General features: G+C 39.8%; 2 protein-coding genes and 1 long non-coding RNA gene across 5 annotated transcripts; 2 read left to right on the top strand and 1 right to left on the bottom strand.

Annotated features, from left to right (window-relative positions):
• Positions 1–219: 219 nt before the first annotated feature.
• On the top strand, positions 220–3,427 carry hmgn1a (high mobility group nucleosome binding domain 1a). Its single transcript, XM_077610660.1, has 6 exons — positions 220–369; positions 1,202–1,234; positions 2,204–2,233; positions 2,310–2,345; positions 2,433–2,561; positions 2,652–3,427. The coding sequence occupies exons 1-6, from the start codon at positions 355–357 to the stop codon at positions 2,712–2,714; spliced, it is 306 nt and encodes a 101-aa protein (XP_077466786.1). The 5' UTR covers positions 220–354; the 3' UTR covers positions 2,715–3,427.
• LOC144083128 (uncharacterized) lies at positions 1,427–4,898 on the bottom strand. 3 transcript variants are annotated; one of them, XR_013303479.1, is made up of 4 exons: positions 4,380–4,766; positions 4,185–4,285; positions 3,924–4,113; positions 1,427–2,301 (listed from the first exon to the last, which is right to left on the bottom strand). It is a non-coding gene; the product is annotated as an uncharacterized LOC144083128 (long non-coding RNA). The 3 variants fall into 3 exon arrangements; XR_013303480.1 differs by lacking the exon at positions 1,427–2,301 and adding an exon at positions 4,784–4,898 and having other exon boundaries at positions 2,712–4,113; positions 4,380–4,458; XR_013303478.1 differs by lacking the exon at positions 1,427–2,301 and having other exon boundaries at positions 2,712–4,113.
• Positions 4,846–21,278, top strand: brwd1 (bromodomain and WD repeat domain containing 1). The gene is made up of 44 exons (XM_077610654.1): positions 4,846–5,167; positions 5,267–5,325; positions 5,444–5,473; positions 5,666–5,725; positions 6,542–6,692; positions 7,167–7,265; positions 7,673–7,833; positions 8,013–8,234; positions 8,363–8,463; positions 8,964–9,034; positions 9,137–9,237; positions 9,324–9,364; positions 9,467–9,568; positions 10,124–10,277; positions 10,355–10,489; positions 10,628–10,756; positions 10,912–11,060; positions 11,179–11,255; positions 11,355–11,576; positions 11,882–12,065; positions 12,149–12,239; positions 12,628–12,750; positions 12,844–12,911; positions 13,070–13,313; positions 13,447–13,563; positions 13,656–13,763; positions 13,891–14,015; positions 14,154–14,236; positions 14,524–14,635; positions 14,732–14,793; positions 14,947–15,102; positions 15,307–15,427; positions 15,531–15,656; positions 15,754–15,820; positions 15,975–16,025; positions 16,134–16,259; positions 16,364–16,516; positions 16,645–16,802; positions 16,962–17,134; positions 17,335–17,454; positions 17,652–17,846; positions 18,364–18,687; positions 18,781–18,912; positions 18,979–21,278. Exons 1-44 carry the CDS (start codon positions 5,131–5,133, stop codon positions 20,337–20,339), a joined length of 6,681 nt encoding a protein of 2,226 aa, XP_077466780.1. The 5' UTR covers positions 4,846–5,130; the 3' UTR covers positions 20,340–21,278.
• The last annotated feature ends 252 nt before the right edge of the window (positions 21,279–21,530 follow it).

The raw sequence follows: 21,530 nt of genomic DNA, 5'->3' as shown, positions 1-21,530 counted from the left end.
CACATTAAAACAATTGAACATTCATTACAAATATATTAAAATTAATAAGGTGAGTGACATGTTGTCCTGTCCACACAGGTAAGTTGCTATGGTTCAAAAATATGTTGCCTCCTCTTCTCAGCCAATTAGCGAAAGAAAAAGGCGGGACATAACGTTTCCCTCAATGCTGGTAGGCCAAGATTGAAATCACACTGAGCGGGATATCCAATAGGATTTCAGATCATTCTGGTTCGCCTTGGACATTCATTTTAAGTTACAGGCATTGGGCAGAGTGTTTTTGGAGGTAAATGCTTTCAAGGTGTGGTGTGTGCTGACTTATTAAGTACTTAAAGCTTCTCTGCAAACTTGACAACAATGGGAAAAACGAAGGTATGTCGTGTCTACAGAATTTTGCCACATTATTCATCTCCCCCTCTCAATTTAAACGATTCTTTTTAATGATTAATTGAATGTGTTTCCGCGTCGTCGATACTATCGAGCCGTACCGAGTGGCGCTTTATTCGAGATAATTGCGAATATTTAAATGCAAACATAATGCTTTGGTTTTGACAAAAACGTACTTCAAAACATCGAAAACCAATAGTGTGGTCCGCTAAGAGACAATGGGGTGTAACCTCAGTCGAGGCACAGGTTGCCATTTGTCGGAAGCGTGTTGAAATATTGTTAGCGAACGCTGCATTCACGCGTTTTGTAGAGCGGAATTTGAATATATGTTGCTAAAAAAATGGTGCCGACGCGTGCGCCCGTAATAAACTGATCCGTGGCACATTTCGACGTGCATACCGCGCTTTTTGCCGAAAGAACGCTTTCATGCGCGTCACCATCGTCCTTTCTCTCTAAGCGCCATGGCAGCCAGAAAAAGACACGCCTGCTCCTTTTCATAACCAAGCCTGTACAGTCACGCCTGGAAGCATTTTTCTGCTCTATAGATATTTCATTTTATACAGTATATTAGGGCTGATCGTTAGTTGAAATTGCAGGGCAATCGCGAATCGCACTCTTTTCCCGTATTGAACTATTGTGCGTTAACTATTCAATCGGGGCGACAGCGTTTGCCTTTAAGAAACATTGCATAATGTCGTTATGACTTTAGGGGAGGGAAAAGGTGCCCATCCCCCCCTTTGCATCACACGCCCACTTTGGGTTAGGAGTGTTTGTTGTTCCTGCTTTTAATATTTTCTTTCTCCCTCCTTCTGCACAGGTCACAGAGGCTGCAGCGGATGCAAGCCCAGCGGTTAGTAGTTGTAATGCAGCCACGAAAGCTGCACTGACACCGAAAAGAACGTTTTTTTCCCTCATTGTGCAAATGTTTTATTACAAATTTTCCAAAATGTGTAATATTTATATACTTTATTATTGTCATCCCCCCTAAAATGACTGTTCAATTGAATTGCATGCTTTTATTGTCATACATGTATAATGAGATTTAAAGCTTCACCACAAAGTGCACAAATAACAACAATAGACAGAGAAATAAATAAGAACAATACATAATAAATAACTAATCATAACGTAAGTGATAATTGAGTAGTTGTACCCAATTTCCAAATTTTATACCAAAAAATATATTCCCAATGGAACATTTGTGTCCAACATAAAAGTAACAGAGTGATTAATTTTTAGAATGCCAAAATTTTATTCTTAGCAAAAAGAAAATCCTTGTTTATTAACATTAATTTAATGGGTGTACATAGATCGAAATTGAAATGGTTCATCATTTAAAAAAAAAAACATCACATTCCTTTGCATTGACTTTTACATCTAACCCAACAAAAGAATTCCACATTAACACCTTCAACTTGGAGCCACTAAATGTTTCTAAATCTTTTAGCATTCTGAGATATAGAATGCCTACCACACTAAAACTTGCATTATTTGATCCAAGCTGCGTCAACTCCATGATTTCACGTCATAATGTCAATTTGTATCATTTATACTTGGCATAAACTCAATTAAAAGTTTAAAGTTTAGCTCTTTACTCTAATGGAGTGACAATGTTATCGCTTCATTCCAAAAAATATTAATTCACCATTAATAACTACTACTTCAGGTACTCAAAACAACAATATCCCTTAAAAATGGAATATGAACAAAACTAAAATCTGTGTCCCTTTTTTAAAGAGGGTGGCATTCTAATTGAGTTAAGATGAGACAATTTTGTTGATTGCATGTTCTGTAAATAATATCTTATGTTCTCCTACAGCCAAGGCGAAAGTCCCAACGATTGTTAGATGTAAGTTTCACCTGATAGTTCTCCATTTATATGCCGTACCGCTGGTGTTGTTTTGACAATCCGTTGTACTTCACAGAAAGAAACAGAAACAAAGCCAGAGTCAATAAAGAAGGTAACAAAAAATCTGAATATTGGCATTTGTACTCATCTATTTAATTTTGACAACTAATTGCATTTTATTTATTCAAAAACATTTTAGCCAACTAAGAATCAAAAGGCTAAGGAGGTAGCTAAGGAAAAACCAGCACAAAAGAAGGACACAAAGGTCACAGCTAAGGATGAAAAACAAGAGGAGAGTGCAGAAAATGGAGAGGACAAAGTTGAAGAGGTAACTTCAAATTTAACCAGCAAACAATATTCCTGTTTTTAATGCCTTGCACACTGTGGGGAAAATGATGAATTCCATCCTCTTTTATAGGCTGTTGCAGAAGAGGGAAAGGAGGAAAAGGACGACGATGATGATGACAAAGCAGATGAGTAGCGTCACCTCAACTCCCCTGCCTGCGATCTCTACCAACACAAACGTCAAGTGCACATGTTTTCAATTGCTATTTTTTTGGGACAGCAGCATTTTTGGGACATGAATGCAGCAACACAATCTTTTACCCCCCCCTCTCATACACCATATAATTTCATGGCTTCTGTGAAGGGGAATGTCTTGGCATTTGTGTTGTTTTAGTTCCCATATTTTCTCCACTTATCGGTTTCTTATTTTGCTTTTTAGGCTGTAGTCTTTGTTCTTCATCAGAAATCTGATGTAAAACTATAAATTAACATGGAACTTCTCAAGGGATTTTGTAAACTTTACTCTTTTTAGCGATATGTAAAACACGGTCCCTAAGGTTGTTAAACCGAATGTTTGGATGCATTATGGAATGATAATTCTTTTGACTGTAAAATTATGATTTCTGGCCTGAGAATGCTCAGCATGTTTGCATTTGTTGCATCGTAACAACGTGCACAGCTGATTTTTAAACTTGTGAGTCACAACGACAAAATTATGTTGTCATCTACAGTAGATGCATTTTGGTAATGGTACATTGTTCTTAGCTATGCTCACTCACTCTGCTGCCAAAACTGTTGACAATATGTATGCATTACATATCTGGCTATTATTGTGACTTTTGGACATCACTACCGATGTACAGTTTTTTTTTTCTTTTTTAAATGGTTGATTAAAAAAACATCCTTTCATGTTGTGTTTTTTTTTGTAAATGTGGTCTTAGTTTTAAGACTGGAACAGAAGTGTAATAGAATAATTTTATTATGATTTTGGTCATAAAGTTCAAGCAATTTCAATATTGTTTTTTTACATGTGAGAATTGGCAAAATGTAAAAAATAAATGAGATGGCAGATGATAGTAGATATGAGGTATGTACTGCAGAATAGAAAGTGCTGAGTGTTTCTAAACCATCATTATGCTGACATTTACCAGCCAGAAATCATTTTAAAATTAATTTACAATCATCAGGAATAATTTAGTCTGATTTCATTTCAGAATGAGAGATTTCTTTTTACATAGTATCTTTCATGTGGATTGACTTGCTGTGGTGACCTGGAAGGGGATAAGCAGGCTATGAGATTCAAAAGGCTTTTTATTGAGGAATGAAATTTTTGGGTTGAGTGTCCATAGAGGCCATGAAGGTTGAGTGCATTGCCAATTATTTTAGCTGTAACAATTGTACCTACTGCCTCTAAGTAACGTTGGAGCACTTTCAGGGTTGTCCTTGGCTTGTTGAGTACTCTTCTGATTGGTAATATTGCGAGAAGCTCCTCAGTGTGGCCTGTTGTTGGTACGGTGGTGCTTCTTCCACCTGTAGATAATGGCCCTAACAATGCTGATTGGAACATTCAAGGACTCTCCAGTTCCATTCTTATGCTGAGGAACGATCAGATTCAACGTATACATGTAATAATTACTGACAGATTTCAAGTACGGCTGGCACTCACAGTTCCAGGGTCGTGGGTTCGTTCCCAGGTGGGTCCTCAATGTGTGGAGTTTGCATGTTCTCCCTGGGCATGCATGGGTTTTTCCTGGGTACTCCAGTTTCCTAACACATTCCAAAAACATGCATGGTAGGCTGGTTGGATGCTCTAAATTGCCCCCTAGGTACGTGAATGGTTGTCTATCTCCTTGTGCCCTACCTTTGGCTAGCCACCGATTCAGGGTGTCCCCGGCCTGGTGCACGGTTAGCAGGGATAGGCTTCAGCACCTCCCGCGACCCTTGTGAGGATAGGCGGTTCATAAAATGAAAGCTTTCAAGTAGTTTGGCATGGTGTCTTCTATGTTTGTTCTGTGTTATTCCACACAATTCCATATGATCATTGTATATGGACTCAAAAGTTGTGATTTCTTTTCATTTGTGGATTATTTGAGTGAAGAGATGAAGCATAATAATAACAAAGCCTATCCAGCTTTGAATCTACCAAAGTCAGTTATCTACGTCATCATTATGCATGACGTCACGAACCGAACTAAAGACTTTGATGAAAAAGAAGGGGTGTTTACGTGGTAGTCGCTTTGTAGTTTGAAGGAAATGTGCGCTTACGAGTCGTAACGTTGAAGTTTCTATTGGAGAAAAGATAGCATAAGAGCAGGTTAGCTCGGTTTGGCAGCATTTAAGGGACGACGTGTAGTTTTTTGGGTCTTTTGTTGCCCTCGCTCCTCCCCCTCATCCCTTTCCTGTGTGTGTGTGTGCGTGTGTCTGTGGCGGAAGTAAGCGGTATCGCGGAGGCCTCATCCTTCCAATGGCGACTGCAAGCAGGCTGAATTGCAAACGGGACCAACCGTGGAGTGGGTCAGGCCTGTGTCAGCGAAATTAAATAAATATATCTTATATTTGGCTGTTATTACAAAGTTAGGCCGACGTTGTACTTCATATTGCGTCCGATACAAATGGCCAAAAATCGGAACATTTCGCTCCTTGAGACGGGTAAGCCGCATAAGGAACCCCAATAAATAGCTCAATTGATTGTGATATTGTTGACGCGAATTTAATCACATGTCTCACACCGGTATCTTTGATTTTCAGAGCTTTATTACTTGATCTCTCGTTTCTTAACAACGGGTCCTTGTCGGAAAACGGCTGAGGTGAGCTAGCATATTTGAACCGATTTTGTTGTATTTTTAAAATAGTTGCCTGACTCCGTGATAACAGCATGGAAAGAAGTCATCCGCAATTAAAAGCCTCTTTATACCATATTTGCAGGTTTTGGTGAGCGAACTAGAGGAATATCAGGTACGTGTTTCTCGCTTGACGGTGTGTGCTATCGTTGCTATCCGGTGGTGTTGGGTCGGAACTTGCTACTTGTTTCGGATCTTTAATCCTTCTGTGCGTCTTTGCCGTTTGACATCACTCACTTTTATGACCAAGCTAAATTTCTCAAGTGCTGCTTTTTGGTGTCGTTTACTGACTTATATTTTTCAACAGCTTCTACCGAGGAGATTGGACTGGCTTGGACACGAGCACCCGAGAACATATGAAGATGTGGTATGAGTTATCTTAAACTGTCAAAAAATTGATTGTAGCAATTGTATACCGTGAGAGGATTCCACGATGAGCGCTTGTTTACGCTCTTTGTTCTAATCTCTTTGAAGTACTGTAGGCTTTGTTCGAGCCGTGGCAGTTTAATAGGTTATATCTTGTACTCTGGTACATAAATTGTCGTGATTTGCGCTACGGTATCCTCGGACGTCGGTGAATGTAGGGTTTTATTTGTAATTTAGCCAGGACAGTTGTACCGCAGATAGGGTGGGTAGTTTAGCTTTTCTCGCTGGCGAGGCCGCTTCATTGGCCAATCACAGGCTGCGATGCTTTTGCTCCGCGTTGCTTTACCCGTGACCAGCTCTCTGATTGGCCAATTAAAAGTAAATATTTTTGCATAGCAAGTACCTCCTTAGTTACGCTCCAGTGAAGCATAAACCACAAAATATTTTGACAAGATTTTAGTCCAACGAAATCCTTCGAAAAGGAAGTTAAACAATCTAATATGTATGTTTATGTGCTCTATCCAGAAGCAGAATTTTAGAACTCTTAGAATCATATAGTTCTTATGGATATTGTATTTACAAATAATATACAAGCCACATCAGTCAGTACACTTGTTGAAAGAAATGAAAAAAATACACATGAAATAGCCAGTGTGTTTCTTCCACTGTATAATCAAAATGTAAACAAAGTATAAAACAAAAAAATATTGAAACGCTTAAAACAAACAAGCAAAAAACACTTCATCTTTTGTGATTAAACTTTAGTGAGATTCATATTCTGTTTGCATGTTCTCATGTTTACCCACCATCCACGCAGGTTGCAGCCAACAGACATGTTGCACCAGACCATTTGTTACAAATATGTAAGCAGATCGGGCCGATTCTTGAGAAAGATGTGCCATCCTGCGTCCCTGGCCTCCATTCGCTCCTCGGATTAGGAAAGCAGTCAATGCTTAGGACCTCAAAAGGTAGTTATTTCGGGTTTATCTTATCATTTCTTGTATCAAAAACAAAGCCTTCATGTTAATAGGGCATGACCAGCCTTTGCACTGCTCACATTTTAGCATGCAATATAATTATTGAACAGAATGCTGTTCATGATTGCACTTATCAATTTGAATCATCTGATTAAGAAGATGATAAATATCATATTTTAAGTTTTGGAATTTTTTTAATTAACTAACTGTAATGTGTTCCTGCATTTAAAATAACCAAAACCCTCCAAGTCTGGTTTTTTTCCACTCATGATTAAAACCGCAGCTACTTTCAATACTAAACCACTTCATGATTGACTCAGTTCAATCTCCAAGCACCCTGATGTCATTATGGTCGCGAGCGAGCACGTCATACTCTATCACTATGTTAAGCCGCAAAGCAAATGTGTGTTTTTTAAAATAAAACAGCGGACTGGTAAATGATGTTTTTCAATGTTGTGATCCTAGAATGCGATGGTGCGCGGTTGAAAACATCATCATATGCAGCCCTTCACAGGGGCAGACCACCAGAGAGGCCTTTCAACAGCAAAAAACCTCCACACATAGGTAACCCTGCCCCAGCTTTATATTGATATGCATCTCCCAAAATAAATGGAAAAGGGTCCACATTATTGTATATTACTTTAGCAATTTATTTAATATTTCAATTATATCTTTTGTCATTTCCTGTTAATTTACGGTCAAGGTAAAACCCTTGCTGATACATGGTATACTCTGTAAATAACTTTATTGCGTTACAATATGTATCTGTATTTTCACAGTCCAGTAATTAGTTTTGGAAAACTTGTTTTGTTATTTGGACGGACCAACAAATAAATAACACGATGATGCAGCATGTGCTCTTCATATTTTAATCAACAGTTAAATCAGATTACAATAATTTTCCTTGTGATGTTTAATTTAGACTCTCAGCTCTGGCTATTGTGTGAGTGTTTGCATCTCATCACCAACAGTACACATCTGTCGAGGAAGAGAGCTGACGGGAGTGCAGCGATACAGCTCCATCACCTCCGTCAGCAACTATGGGCGCATGCGCCTGCATCGACGAATCTTGGGGCACCTGTCTGCTGTGTACTGTATTGCATTTGATCGCACTGGCCTCAGGATCTTCACAGTAAAAACAAACTTTATTGACTTTGTCAAAACCCAAACATAATGTTTTTGCATTTTTTATTTTCACTGTAAAACACACCCAAAGAGGTGTTTGACAATCTGTTACTGTTATTTAAAGAAAACAAAATTCAAAATCACACCACATGCAGCTATGAATGTTTGCCTTGCTCTCTACATCAGGGCTCGGATGACTGTTTGGTGAAAATTTGGTCTTCCTTTGACGGGCGGCTGCATTCGACCTTGAGAGGACACTGTGCTGAAATCACAGACTTGGCAGTCAGTTATGAGAACACACTGATTGCAGCGGGAAGCTGCGATAAAGCCATCCGTGTGTGGTGCCTTCGTACCTGTGCGCCTGTGGCTGTGCTTCTGGGGCATACTGGACCAATTACCTCCCTACAGGTAAATCCATCCTATATTTTCAAAATTGGATGAAACAACCCTAGAATTAGCCCACTCCGACCGAGCATGTTAACCTGACAGTGACTCCGGGTTTAAAAAAACTAATATCTCAAATATTGTTCTTTCAGTTTTCACCATTCGCCAAGGGCTCAAAACGTTACATGCTGTCCACTGGTACAGATGCAACTGTATGCTTCTGGCAGTGGGATGTTAACAACATCAAATTTAGGTAAGTCAAGATTTTAATATTGTTACCTGACAATCCAAGATGGCTATACAGTCGTACCTCTACTTACGAAATTAATTGGCTCCAAGACTTTTTTTTCGAAATTTTCGTAAGTAGAGGTGTACTTTATATGTAAATTCTCTAATTCGTTCCACGGGCCTCACTCAACTACCAACTAAACCCTTTAAAATTGGTCAGTGTCCCAATTTTGTATGAAACGTGAGGAAACACAAAAATGAGAAAATTATAAGAAAATTATTTATTAATGTCTTACATGTACGGTACCGAGAGACATTCGTAAGTAGAGGTATGACTGTATTCGTTATATTGATGGAAAATATAAGATGAGCATATCTTGTTTTTCCCATAAATACCGGTGTAAGAGTTCAAATGTAAGGGGATGTTTAAGATTACCCTAAAAAAGAAAAACTTCTACTACTAGTACATTGGGGAAAAACAAAAGACAAATTGAATTCTTTGAAAATGCTTGCTTTCTTTCAAAGTGATCGCCCAGACAAGTTTACAGAGCGTCCAAGGCAGGGAGTTCAAACTGTCTGCTCCTCATTCAGTCCAGGTAATTGATCCATCCATTATGGACCACTATGTATGCCTTTTCCAAATTTAGAACATGTATCTTCAGGGTCAGAGCATAAGTGTTAGTCTAACATCTTTGCAGGTGGAATGTTTTTAGCCACAGGAAGCACTGATGATGTCATCAGAATATATTATATGGGGAGTGGAAGTCCAGAAAAGATATCAGAGCTCCATGAGCACACAGTAAGTTACCTTGCTCAAACTTTTTGCAAAATGTTAGTTTAAATTGTGCCTATTTTTATGTAACTTACCTATTTCGGATCTTTTAGGACAAAGTTGACAGCATCCAATTTTGCCACACAAGTGAAAGGTATGCACTTATACATAGCTTTAAATTGAACATCCCACTCCTTGCTGGTCATAGTTGTGCCTATTTAATTTGATTAACAAGTGAAATGTTGTACTTTGTAAGGTTTGTAAGTGGAAGCCGGGATGGCACCGCAAGGATCTGGAAGCTCCATCAGCGGCAACAGTGGCGATGCATCCTGCTCAACATGTCTACTACTCTTCCTGGGTGAGTATGTTTTTTTTGTGTTCTCCTTTAAAAAAGGTTTTCAACCCTGACTAGGGAGTACACAGTTAACTGGATTGTTATGAACAAGGGATGTCTATTATGTACCAGAAATTACTGCAGTAGGTTTGCTAAATATAGACCAGTCTTTTAGTAAGGTTTTGTTCAAGTGGAACCTGCAGTGCATGTTTTGTCTTAACCAGGCGCTGTTTTTTTTAAATTGCTTGTCACGTTGACAAAATAATTTTGTAACTGGAAAATGAACCAGCAATGGAGGAAATCGTTTTAATTTCAATAAATCAAGTGCTCTGTTTGTTAAGTTGCTTGTCTATTTGACAAGTTTGTTTGTAGCTGGAATATGAACCAGCAATGGAGGATATCATTTTAATTTTGGCTTCAATATTGATTAATAACATTCTTGACATGCGTCTTTTTAATGTTGTATTCCACTTCAACCACACTACATCGAAACACATAATATTGGTATTATTATGTTTGACCTGAATAAATGCATATTTCAACAGTATTGCATGATTTGAGGATGCTTTTCTTTCTCAGTGCTGAAGCATTGACTGAAGAAGATAGTTACTTCAAGCCTAAGGTCACCATGGTGGCATGGGATCGACATGACAATACAGTCATCACATCTGTCAATAACCATCTCCTAAAAGTGTGGAATTCCTACACAGGACAACTTCTACATGTCCTCAAAGTAATCCAGTTGTTCTTATCAAGTTTAATCGTGACAACTGAGTTATAGAAGTGACATGGATTTTCAACTCCTTCTAGGGCCATGAGGCTGAAGTGTTTGTCCTCGAGCCACACCCATTTGACCCTCGGATTATTCTCTCGGCTGGCCATGATGGAAATATTTTCATATGGGACCTGATACGGGGAACAAGTACACAGCACTATTTCAACATGGTACTCTACCAAATTATTGGTCAAATTGCTCTCATAATAATCCTTTTTTTGTTCAATTTTCTGCAATAGGAAACATTTTTGTAAGAATAAGTGGTTTTAGTTTGTCCGTAGCTCAAGTTTTGTGTGTGTCCTGTTCAGATTGAGGGGCAAGGTTTTGGAGCGGTTTTCGACTGCAAATTCACCCCAGATGGTCAGCGTTTTGCCTGCACAGACTCCCATGGCCACCTACTCGTCTTTGGCTTTGGTTGCTCAAAACCTTATGAAAAGGCAAGACAGCCTTACACTGAAGCACAATTGCCACTGTACATTTTATGTTGTATATTAATGCGTTTAAAAATACCTAATAGAGAATAGACACTTAAATTGAAGTCCCCAATTGAAATATTTTTAAAAATGTACAATTTTTCTTGTTCCTCATACAGCTTCCGGACCAGGTTTTCTTTCACACAGACTACAGACCTCTGATCCGAGACAACAACAGCTTTGTGCTTGATGAACAGACACAACAAGCCCCACATCTTATGCCCCCTCCTTTTCTAGTGGATGTCGATGGAAACCCCCATCCGCCAAGGTAGACTGTGACACTTGTATACACTTAGTATTCTGCCGAGCGATCTGTGTTTTAAGCTCTCATGATGATACCAAGCAAATTGTCACTATTATTTATATATATATCAATATTTTTGTAGGTATCAGCGGCTTGTTCCAGGCCGGGAGAACATTGCAGCAGAGCACCTGGTGCCTCAGCTGGGATATGTTGCCACAAGTATGGAAAAAAACAAAGCTTGTGCTAATTTTAACCTACACAGTATCCTCATGTATTTCCTTCCTCTTGCTCTCTTGCTTGCCTTGTTCTTTGGTTCAGGTGATGGAGAGGTAGTGGAGCAAGTCATTAGTCAACAGACTGCAGAAGTTGAGGATGTTGCCGTCAGACGCAACACCCTACTGGACGTGGCCATCCGAAATCTTCAGCAGCAGCAGCAACAGGAGCGTCAGAACCAGGCTGCTTCAGTGGGCGGTCCAGTAGCTATACCAGCTCAGGCCTTCGTTCCAGTAGTACCACCGGCCCCAAGCACACCACGCAGAGGTATGATTATTTGGGTAGATTACCTCTCAATTTGGGCGGAAGTTATGTACAGGCTTCCGTACCGCTGTCTGTCTGTTTGTCTGTGGTCAAGATAACTCAAGAACGAATAAAGGGAGAATTATCAATGTTTCAGTAAATGTCAGGAATATGAAATGGAAGAGGGGTAATGAGGTGAAAGGTCACAGAATGCTTTGAAATTAGGCAGAAGTCTGTTTTTTGCGTTACTCTTATGTTTATTAATCAATTTCATCCTGTTTTGTTTGTCTAAATGAATCTGATTTAAATTTTTGCTCTCTTAACTGCAGTGTCTGTAAATGATCGAGCAGAAGTGCAGTCTCCTCCTAATGTGGGTTTGCGGCGGAGCGGACAGGTGGAAGGTGTCAGGCAGATGCACCAGAATGCACCTCGCAGTCAGATGGCAACAGAGCGAGACCTACAGGCCTGGAGACACCGGGTGGTGGTACCGGAGCTTGCAGCAAGCAGCGTTCGGTAGCCGTAAATACTGTGAATTTGAATGCTTGGTCATTTGTATATCCTAAAGTTAATTATATTGGTTCCCATTTTTTTCCCAGCAACCAAGTTGACATCAGGATTGCAAGAGGAGATGATGAGATGGCCTTATATAGTGTGAAGAAGAGACGGATAATGTACAGCAGCTGTCGAGTATGTTTTTTTCATTCTAATTTCTTTTATTTGTAATGGTTAGATCTACTCCAGCCATGTATTCTCAAAAGCCCAGATGTCATATTCTTCCTAGGTTCTTACAGTCTGTCTCTCAATCTGGGGTAAAGACCACAAGACTGATTGAGTCTGCTAGCTCCCATGTTGTTTTCATTATTCACCAAAATTTTGTTTACTGCTGAATAATACTGACAAATCCAATAACAAGGGCGGGCGACGGATGGTCGAGTGAAAGATGCATCTATTTTTCCTCCAAACGAGCACACGCTCAACTGTCACTGTTTGGGATCATCCTGTCGATCGTCCGCGACATGTTGAGCACATCTAATCCAAAGCATTTGCAAACGTTTTTACGTCCATTTTCTTTCAGGATGACTCTGATGAGGAGCCTCCTTCTACCAAACGAACACATAGTCGCAGTGACACTCTGGCATTCATCGAACTGTCATGTGAAGAAGGAGAGGAGACTGTGAGCTCTGACGCGCACACTGAGGTATCACCTCTTGGGAAAGTTTTTATATGTCTTCTAATTGCAATTAAGGTCATTATATTGCATATTAAATAACCTGCTGTCTTTTCTGTCCAGGACAATGATTTGGAAGGCAGTGAAATTGACTCCTCTAATGATGAGGAGTGGAATAGTGACAGCCCCAGGTATTTACATTTTGAATTTCCTGTAGTTTTTAAGACTGTCAACATTGTCTGGCCTTTGTAGTTTTTGCTAAGGAATCTAAACTGATGACCCGTTTTCTTCAACAGTCAAAACAATTGTACTTGCATTTTATATTCATTAATAACTTCAAATTTTGCAGTCACTCATCCAGTGAGTATTCAGACTGGACTGCAGATGCTGGGATCAACCTGCAGCCACCCTTGTCACGCAAACGTGTACGTCGACCGCTCAGCAGTTCAGAAGAAGAGGAGGAAGAAAATGAGGAGGAAGAGGAAGAGAAAGAGCAGCAGCAGCAACAACAACAACAGAGTGATGAGGAGGAAAAAAATGCAACAAAGGGAAAAGAAAAAGCCAAGAAATCCAAGATTAATAAGTCTCCCAGAGTAAGTTGGGAAGCACTGTGCTAACAATGCACAATTATACCAAAGCTACTGTATATGTTTTTTGACAAATTCTGAATCCGACTGTGTTCTCAGTTCTGGTCATTTTAGAGTTTTTTTGTTTCTTTCCTATCAGCGGCCAAAAGTCAGACCTTCAATCAACAGGGAAGTGTCAAATGAGTTCCGACCCTCTTTATGGATCACTGATGTCATTCCTAGGAAATCTCCTTTTGTTCCTCAGATGGGTGATGAGGTGTGTGTGTGTGTGTGTGTGTGTGTGTTTAAAAAAAAAAAAAGAAGAAAAAAGTTGTAGTTTTTCGAAAGCTTTTTGTTTTCTTGTTTCAGGTGATTTACTTCCGACAAGGCCACGAGGCTTATGTTGAGGCTGTGAAACGAAATGACTTGTACCCTATCAACTTAGACAAGCAACCGTGGAAAAAAATGGTGCTTCGGGTAAGACAATTAAGATGACAAGGATTTTAATGCAGCTAGGAAAATAGGCTTGGGTATATGTAGTCAAATGTACCCAATTTATTCATGACTTGAAAAAATACTCCTGATGCTTGGTCGTCTTTTCCAGGACCAAGAATTTGTAAAGATTACAGGTATCAAATATGAAGTCTCTCCTCCGACACTCTGCTGTTTGAAACTGACTTTAATCGACCACGGCACAGGCAAAATCACAGACAAGTCCTTTTCTGTCAAGTAAGTCAGTTTTTTTGCCAACCATCACGGTTTACTATGTGCCTGGGAGAAAAATAGAAAACTCTCAGAGCCAACTAACTATTTGAAAGTTAATTTTACTCAAGCTGCAACAAATACCATAAATATTTCTCTTCATAGATATCATGATATGCCTGATGTAATAGATTTCCTGGTGCTGAGGCAAAGTTACGATGAAGCACTCCGTAAAAACTGGCAACCAGGTGAGTTTTTACATAAGACTCTTTCATGGCTGCACCTTTATGGTACAATGGACTCCATATGAATAATTGAATATGAGCCCAGATAGTTATAATTGACAAATGATTAAGTGTAAGTTTTGAGCTGCCGATTTAGGACATGCTGGGGTTAAATGGCGTAGAGTGCTGAGTTGAACACTTTACGGATGTCATTTCAAATGGCAGCTTTGCTAGGCATTGTACACGTGTTCATTTTTTGCGACCTCCACCCACACTTTTTTAAAAATATTTTTTAATTTTTAATTTTGCAGGTGATCGGTTCCGCTCCGTAATAGACGACGCCTGGTGGTTTGGCACAATCGTTTGTCAGGAGCCGTACCAACTAGAATATGCGGATAGTCTCTTCCAGTGCTTTAAAGTTAGGTGGGTGATGAATAAATACAGAACGTGTTCTGGTTATTTGAAATAAACACACCTTTGTTACAAACTTGATAATTTAATGTCTTTCTATTTCATTAGATGGGACAATGGGGAAAATGAAAAGCTGAGTCCCTGGGATATGGAACCTATTCCAGACTATGGTAATGTTCAGGCATTCATCCTGGGTGATATTTTTAGCTTTATCAAATTTAAAGTAGCAATTGCCTGTTTTGCTTGCTATCAACTTCTTTGCAGACACTCCTGATAGGTCCTATTTACTTTGGTGGTATCTCATTAGTGTTCTCTGCTCACAGCTGAACTTCCAGAATCTGAAGGAGGCAGCATTCCTGTTACGGCGGATGAGATGAGCGAGCTGATGTACAAGCCGTTGAAGGGAGAGTGGGGAGACCGGAGCCGTGACCAAGAGTCTGAGCGAATCATCCCTGGCATTAGCCAGCTCAGCACAGTTGGTGTGTACTTAATTATTTATACAAGCTCTGTCGACTCCAGTTTTGTACAATTCTGTTACGAAATTTATGATTTTTTTTTTTAATTGTGTAATTCACCCTAGAACATTGATGCTCAACAAGTAGATCTTGAGCAAAGAACGTTTGAGCACGCCTGCCCTAGAATATAAAAATGAGTAACGCTCACTTCTGGTGTTTTTATCGCAGAGATTTCAGCGCCTTTCTCTGGGCCTGTAGACCTGACACAATACCCCACCTACTGTACTGTGATTGCTTATCCTACTGATCTCGACACCATAAGATTTCGACTCATGAACAAATTCTACAGGTCAGTTCTCCTACTAGATGTAACTTGAGATATAATTTCACTGTGACTCAGTTGAAATGTGTCTCAATGGGTGCACTCCTGACTAGGCTCTGTTGTTCCACAGGCGTCTCTCAGCATTAATTTGGGATATCAGATACATTGCACACAATGCCCGCACTTTCAATGAGCCAAGGAGTAAGATTGCCCACTCTGCGAAAATCATCACAAATGTCCTCCAGAAATTTGTCAAGTAGGCTGGCTTTTTTAAAAATTGTTAACCGGCGTAATTCTCCAGCAAATAATTGTTTACAAATGGAGTGATTTTTTTTTTGTCCTCCTTTCTGCAGTAATCCTAGCTGCACAGATATCATGGAGATTTATAGTGTTGTTGAAGAAATGGATGAGGATGAAGAGGTACATCAAATACAACCTTGGACTCTTTATGCATGCACTGTTTGTTTTCCTCTTGACTAGACTTTGAATGAGAACTTAAAAGTTTGCTTAAGGAAAAAAACATTTAAGATCTATTTGTAGGAACTTTTTAAAATATATTTCTTTAATCTCACAGGAAGCAGATACAGAAGCCCCAGGAACTTCCTCAGGGCACAGACTGCGTCAGGTAACATACCAGTAAAAGTTGTGCCACGTTTTATAAACATTTAAAAGTGGATGGCAAGAAATATGGCCAGTTTAAACGGGATCACCTACTCTACTTTGGTATTTTTAGCGCTCTATGGAGGTGCTGCCTGACAGAGATGCTTGGAAGGAGCAGTGCAAAAATCTGCTAAACTACATATTTGAGTGTGAGGACTCTGAGCCATTCAGAGAGCCTGTGAATCCTGGCAATTATCCCGTAAGTTGAATACTGCATAAGAATGGTAAAATCAAAGTTGTGCAGAGGTGATACCTCAGTTTTTTTTCAGTTCGGTTTCTAAACATTTTGCTTACTATCACCAGGACTATCATAACATCATTGATACGCCAATGGACTTTGGAACTGTGAAAAGGACCTTAGGGGGGGAACGCTATGAAAATCCTATTGAGCTTTGCAAAGACACGCGTTTAATATTTGCAAATGCTAAAGCTTACACACCCAATAAGCGGTCTAAGGTAGGATTTCAGTTATTGAAACTAAATATTGAAACGTTGTCAAAGTAAATGGTGTTAATATAATGGAATTAAATTTTGCTTTTGAGGTTGCTTTGCTGGACCGTTTTTTTTGTTTTTAACCCTTCTAGATTTACAGCATGACCTTGCGACTTTCTGCCTTCTTTGAAGAGCAAATCCGAACTATCATATCAGATTACAAAACAGCTGTGAAGAGCAGTGCCAGGCTCCGTCGTAGCCAGCGGTTCAAAAAGAAAATGCAGCATGATTCAACAACTGCAACAACAAGGTGTGATTTTTTTTTTTTTTTTCCTTTTAATGTTGCATGTGTATTTTTCATCTCTAAGCAACAAAATGTCATTGATGCATGAATATCACACATCAAATATTTTTGAAATATTTTATTTTAAGATTAAGGTATGATGACAATTTCTTCTTTCGTCTTCAGTCAAAAGAGGGGTTCTGTCAAAACTCAGGAAAACGGGGAGTCTGTGTTTGGGACCAAATCTACCTCAGCCAAAGTCTTGGTTCCTGAGCGGGCCAGAAGATCTCGAAGAAGCAGCACTGGTCAAATCTCCTCAGATGATGATTCTGCTTCTAAAGGTGCTTCATCAACAGCAGGTACAAAAGCGATGCCGTTTCCCGACAGTGTACATTTCCAATCAAATTGAATCTTTTGTTGTTGTACTATGCAGCAACTCCAAAATCAACAAGAAGTGTTCATTCAGAGCTAGAAAATATGAAGTTTTAATATTGCCAATATGTTGGCAACTCTAAAGGTTGTGTGTTTTGTTGTAATGAATTGTATCTGTTCTCTTCAGAGTCTGAAAGTGAAGTCAGTGAATCAGACGTGGAGTCGGGTCCACGTCCCTCCAAACACTATCAAGGGAAACAAAAAGCCAGAGTCACAAGGGGCAGCTCTTCCAAACAGCGTAAAAAAGGTTGGTTGTTGTAAAAACCAGAAAATGTACAATAGTGTTCAAAATAATAGCAGTCCAATGTCACCGACTCGATTAATCCCCCTAACATGACCTTCAAGTATTTTGACATAGACAATCCCCGGAATATAACGTTAACTAGGAATGTTATTCTGATTAGTATTTCATTCTTGAAAATTAATGCAAATATTTTTTTCTAGTTGATATCAGTGACAGTGAAGAGAAGGAGGCTGAGGAAGAGGGTGAGGAGCCATTTGACAGTGAAGGTGGAGGGCGAGACAACGGGGACGCATCTTCCAATTCTTCGGGTCGTCGCTATCCCAGTCGGGTAGCAAAATCCAGCAGTAGTGTACGACTGACCCGAAATGCCGCTGCTGCAGACAGAAAAAAAAAAGGTAAAAGTTTATCGTTATCATCCATGCTTTTAATGTGCAATGCTAAGGTTAATGTCATTTGTGTCAAAGTGGCAGCCCGGGGGCCAAATCTGGCCCGCCGCATCATTTTGTGGTGTGGCCCGGGAAAGTAAATCATGAGTGCCGACTTTCTGTTTTAGGATCAAATTAAAATGAAGAGTATAGATGTAATTAAATTTCCTGATTTTCCGCCTTTTAAATCAATTATTGTGATTTTTTTAATCCATTTTTTCTGTGTTTTTAGTTCAAAAATCATTTTGTAAAATCTAAAAATATATTTAAAAAAAAGCTAAAATAAGCATTGTTTTAGATCTATAAAAAACTGAATATTTAGGGCTCTTAATCCAGTTCTTTTAATCATTTATAAAAAAAATCTAAATATTATATCTAAAATGGTCCGGCCCACATGAAATCGAGTTGACGTTAACGCGGCCCGCGAACCAACCCGTGTCTGACACCCTTGGTTTATGCTGTGCATTTTTCGATGCTCTATTTCCAGAGGGCAGACCAGAGATGAACGGTCATGCCAGTCGGTCTTCTCGCAAGGAGAGACGTCATCGTCAGGCCTTTAACCAAACCTCATCTCCGGCCTCTGATGGAGAAGAAGAGGAAGAAATAACCATACGCAGATCTCTCAAGCGGAAAACGGCAAGGGCTGCTGTCAACAAGATAAAACTCCTTGAAGCATCAGACGAGGAAGATGAAGATGAAGGGGAGGAGGAGGAGGAGGAAAAGCCGATAGGGAGCCGCCTCCGCAAGACCTCCCGTTCTAATAAACGCACCACTGTGCTTCAGAGCAGCTCTGATTCAGAAGAGCCACACGGTGAATAGCTTTTAAAAAAAATCATGCATGCTTTATTTTATGGATAGTAATGCACAGTTTTCAGGATATTAATAACGCAGATTTTTTTTCTAGGTTCTGGAAGTTCAGAGGGATTGTCTGAAAATTCCCAGGATGAGGAAAATTCCAATGACAGCAGTTCTTCAAGCTCCTCTCAGAATAAGCCGAACGGGGATACAAGAACACCCACCAACACAAAAAGCAATGGTGTGTTAATATTTTACTTGTATTTGAAAGTCCAGAAATCATGCGTCTTAAATGACTTCTTTGCAGGAACTTTGAATTGTGTGAATGGACACAGCCCAAATCGCAAGATGGACAGCAGCTCTGCGCAGGTGGACAAAGCCGCAAAAGAACAATCTGGAGCAGTGGAGGAAGAAAAAGATAATCAAGCGGCTGTGTGTCATAAGCGCAGTAGAAGCTCAACCAGAAATTGTAGGATTACCAGTGAGGAGGAGGACGCAGAAGTAGAGGAAGAAACATCCAAAAGAAGGACTCTCCGACGCAAACCTCCCGTAAGCTCAGAAGAAGAGGACTGTCTCAAGCGACGAATACAGCAAAATGGAAGAAACAAGGGCGAATCTCCTTTCAAAGACTCTAAAAAGAGCAAAATGTCCATGTCTAAAAGCCAAGATCAACAAAAATCTGCCTCAGCTAACAAACTAGATGCAGGTGATTCCGAGGTGCTAAGTGATACGCCGAAGAAACGCCACAGGAAAAGGTTGAAAAAAGAGGAAAAGGTTGAGGCTGAAAGCACTCATTCAAGTGATGATTTTAGGAACAAGAGCAGGAGGTTTGCAAGGAACAGCAACAAAACAAAACGACCTCGGGAGGACACTTCTGCTTCTGAGAGTTCGGAGCAGGAATTTAAACCTAAGAAATTGAGAAGGAAACGTTCCACAGGTTCATCAGATGAAGAGTCGGAAGATTCGGACAAAGTGTCAAGCAAGCGGCTTCGCCTCAGAGTTTTGCCGAAAAAGAAATACATTAGCGACAGCTCGGCTTCTGAGAAAGACTCTGACAGCCAGACCCGACTTAGAAACGGGAACAAAGCAGGCAGAGTGTCAAGGGAAGGCTTTAATAAAAGTGAGGCAAAGAAAACATCTCCAAATAAAAGTAGGAGTCAAACATCTTCCAAGAGAAAACTCATTTACACATCAGGATCAGATGACGAAGAGCAAGAGTCAGTGGCCAAAAACAACAAAAAGAAGCGCAAACGGGAATCAAAAGAAGACAAGCAGGATAGCCTTTCCCCTTCGAATTCCGACGAGGAGGAAAAAGTGGGTGGCGGCTCGCAGAGAGGGAAGAACGAGAGGCGATCCAAACAGAAAACGCGGATGGAAAGCTGCAGCAGCGATCACAGTTCTGACTCTGAAAGTGGGCAGTTGTCCGCAGCCAGCAAAAACTCTTATGGCAGCTCAGGGTCTAACAGCAGTTCAAAGAGGGCGAGCCGTACAAGACTGGCCAGACGCGGCGGCGAAAGGACTGCTGGTCGCCAGTTAAGGCAACGCCGATCACGAGTTGTCTCGGACGGGGAGGACAGTGCGGAGTCTTACACCAAACCACAAAATAAGGGCCGCGTTAACACCCGCAATCGGGGGAAAAGGACTGTCCTTTATCATGACAGTGAGTGAAGCCCGAAGAGGAATGACAACTGGAGACTGTAAACAGACACTTGATGTTATGGTAGCAGCACTGGTTTTCCTCGAAATATGCTGTGAAATCTGTTTCTTTCAGGGATATTTATATTTTCTATGAAAAACACGTTTATAGATGTAACACAAATTCAAGCATTTGAACTGCTGGTTTTCACGAGGAAACAGATCAAAACGCCACCTGCCCGTACTGCTTGTTGTGATTGTGGTCAGCAAAGTAAAATTGTTAGGAATCTTGGGTGCTATCTAATATACCTCTGGTAAATCTAAGCATATTGCTGGCTTGCACTAAGAAACACTGTAAGGTATTTCATACACTAACTAGTTTTGCATTAGAAACTCAGGGGTCAAACAAGTTTACCTTAGTCTCTGGCCATGCAGTTATTGTTTTGTTTTTAACTATCAAATGGTCAGACAACAATTCCACGAGGGCAAACGTTGAAGCGTGTTCAACTAAGATAAACCAATTCACATTGTCACTTAAGACTACAGCACTCCTTTGTAAATCCATAATACACAGAATTTTTTTGACTATTATGAGTTGATATGAGCCAAATGAAAGACATGTCTCTTTTTTTTTTGTTATTGTAAATAGGTATGCTCATTATGGAGAGAGAATGGATTGGCCATTGTTCAGTAGCAACATGTTTATTTAAGATTTTTTTTTCTTCAACTTCGTCTTGCCATATGTCACAAATTGGTACAATTTGCCAAGTACTAGTAACCAGATGTACTTAATGCAGAACAAACTGTGATTTCTCATATTGGGAAGACAATTAATTCTCCTGTGTTAAATTCTTCAGTTTTCTAGAACATGGTTTTCTTTGGTTTATGTGGGATTCTCTTAATGCAGTTGTTTTGACATTTTGCGCATTGGTTTAGTACACCTTCAATAAAGAGATTTCAGTGGCAAATTAAGTAATGCATTGTGGGTTGGTGTGTAATAAATATCACCAGTAATGCAGATGTCACACTTAATTACCATGTAATGACTTATCCACTTATTAATATACACAAACATAATTTTCATAGAGCATTGAATTGATGACAACTTGACTTTATTTCCCTGTCATTTTTTGCTCACTGCCGACGGCAGAATAATGGCATTAAACATGCTTTCTAAATGCTGCTACTGCTAATAATAGTCATTCATTTATTTTCCGAACTGCT

The sequence above is a fragment of the Stigmatopora argus genome, chromosome 10 (assembly GCF_051989625.1).
Source record: "Stigmatopora argus isolate UIUO_Sarg chromosome 10, RoL_Sarg_1.0, whole genome shotgun sequence".
Lineage (NCBI taxonomy): Eukaryota > Metazoa > Chordata > Actinopteri > Syngnathiformes > Syngnathidae > Stigmatopora > Stigmatopora argus.
This window is presented reverse-complemented; position numbering and strand designations above follow the sequence as displayed.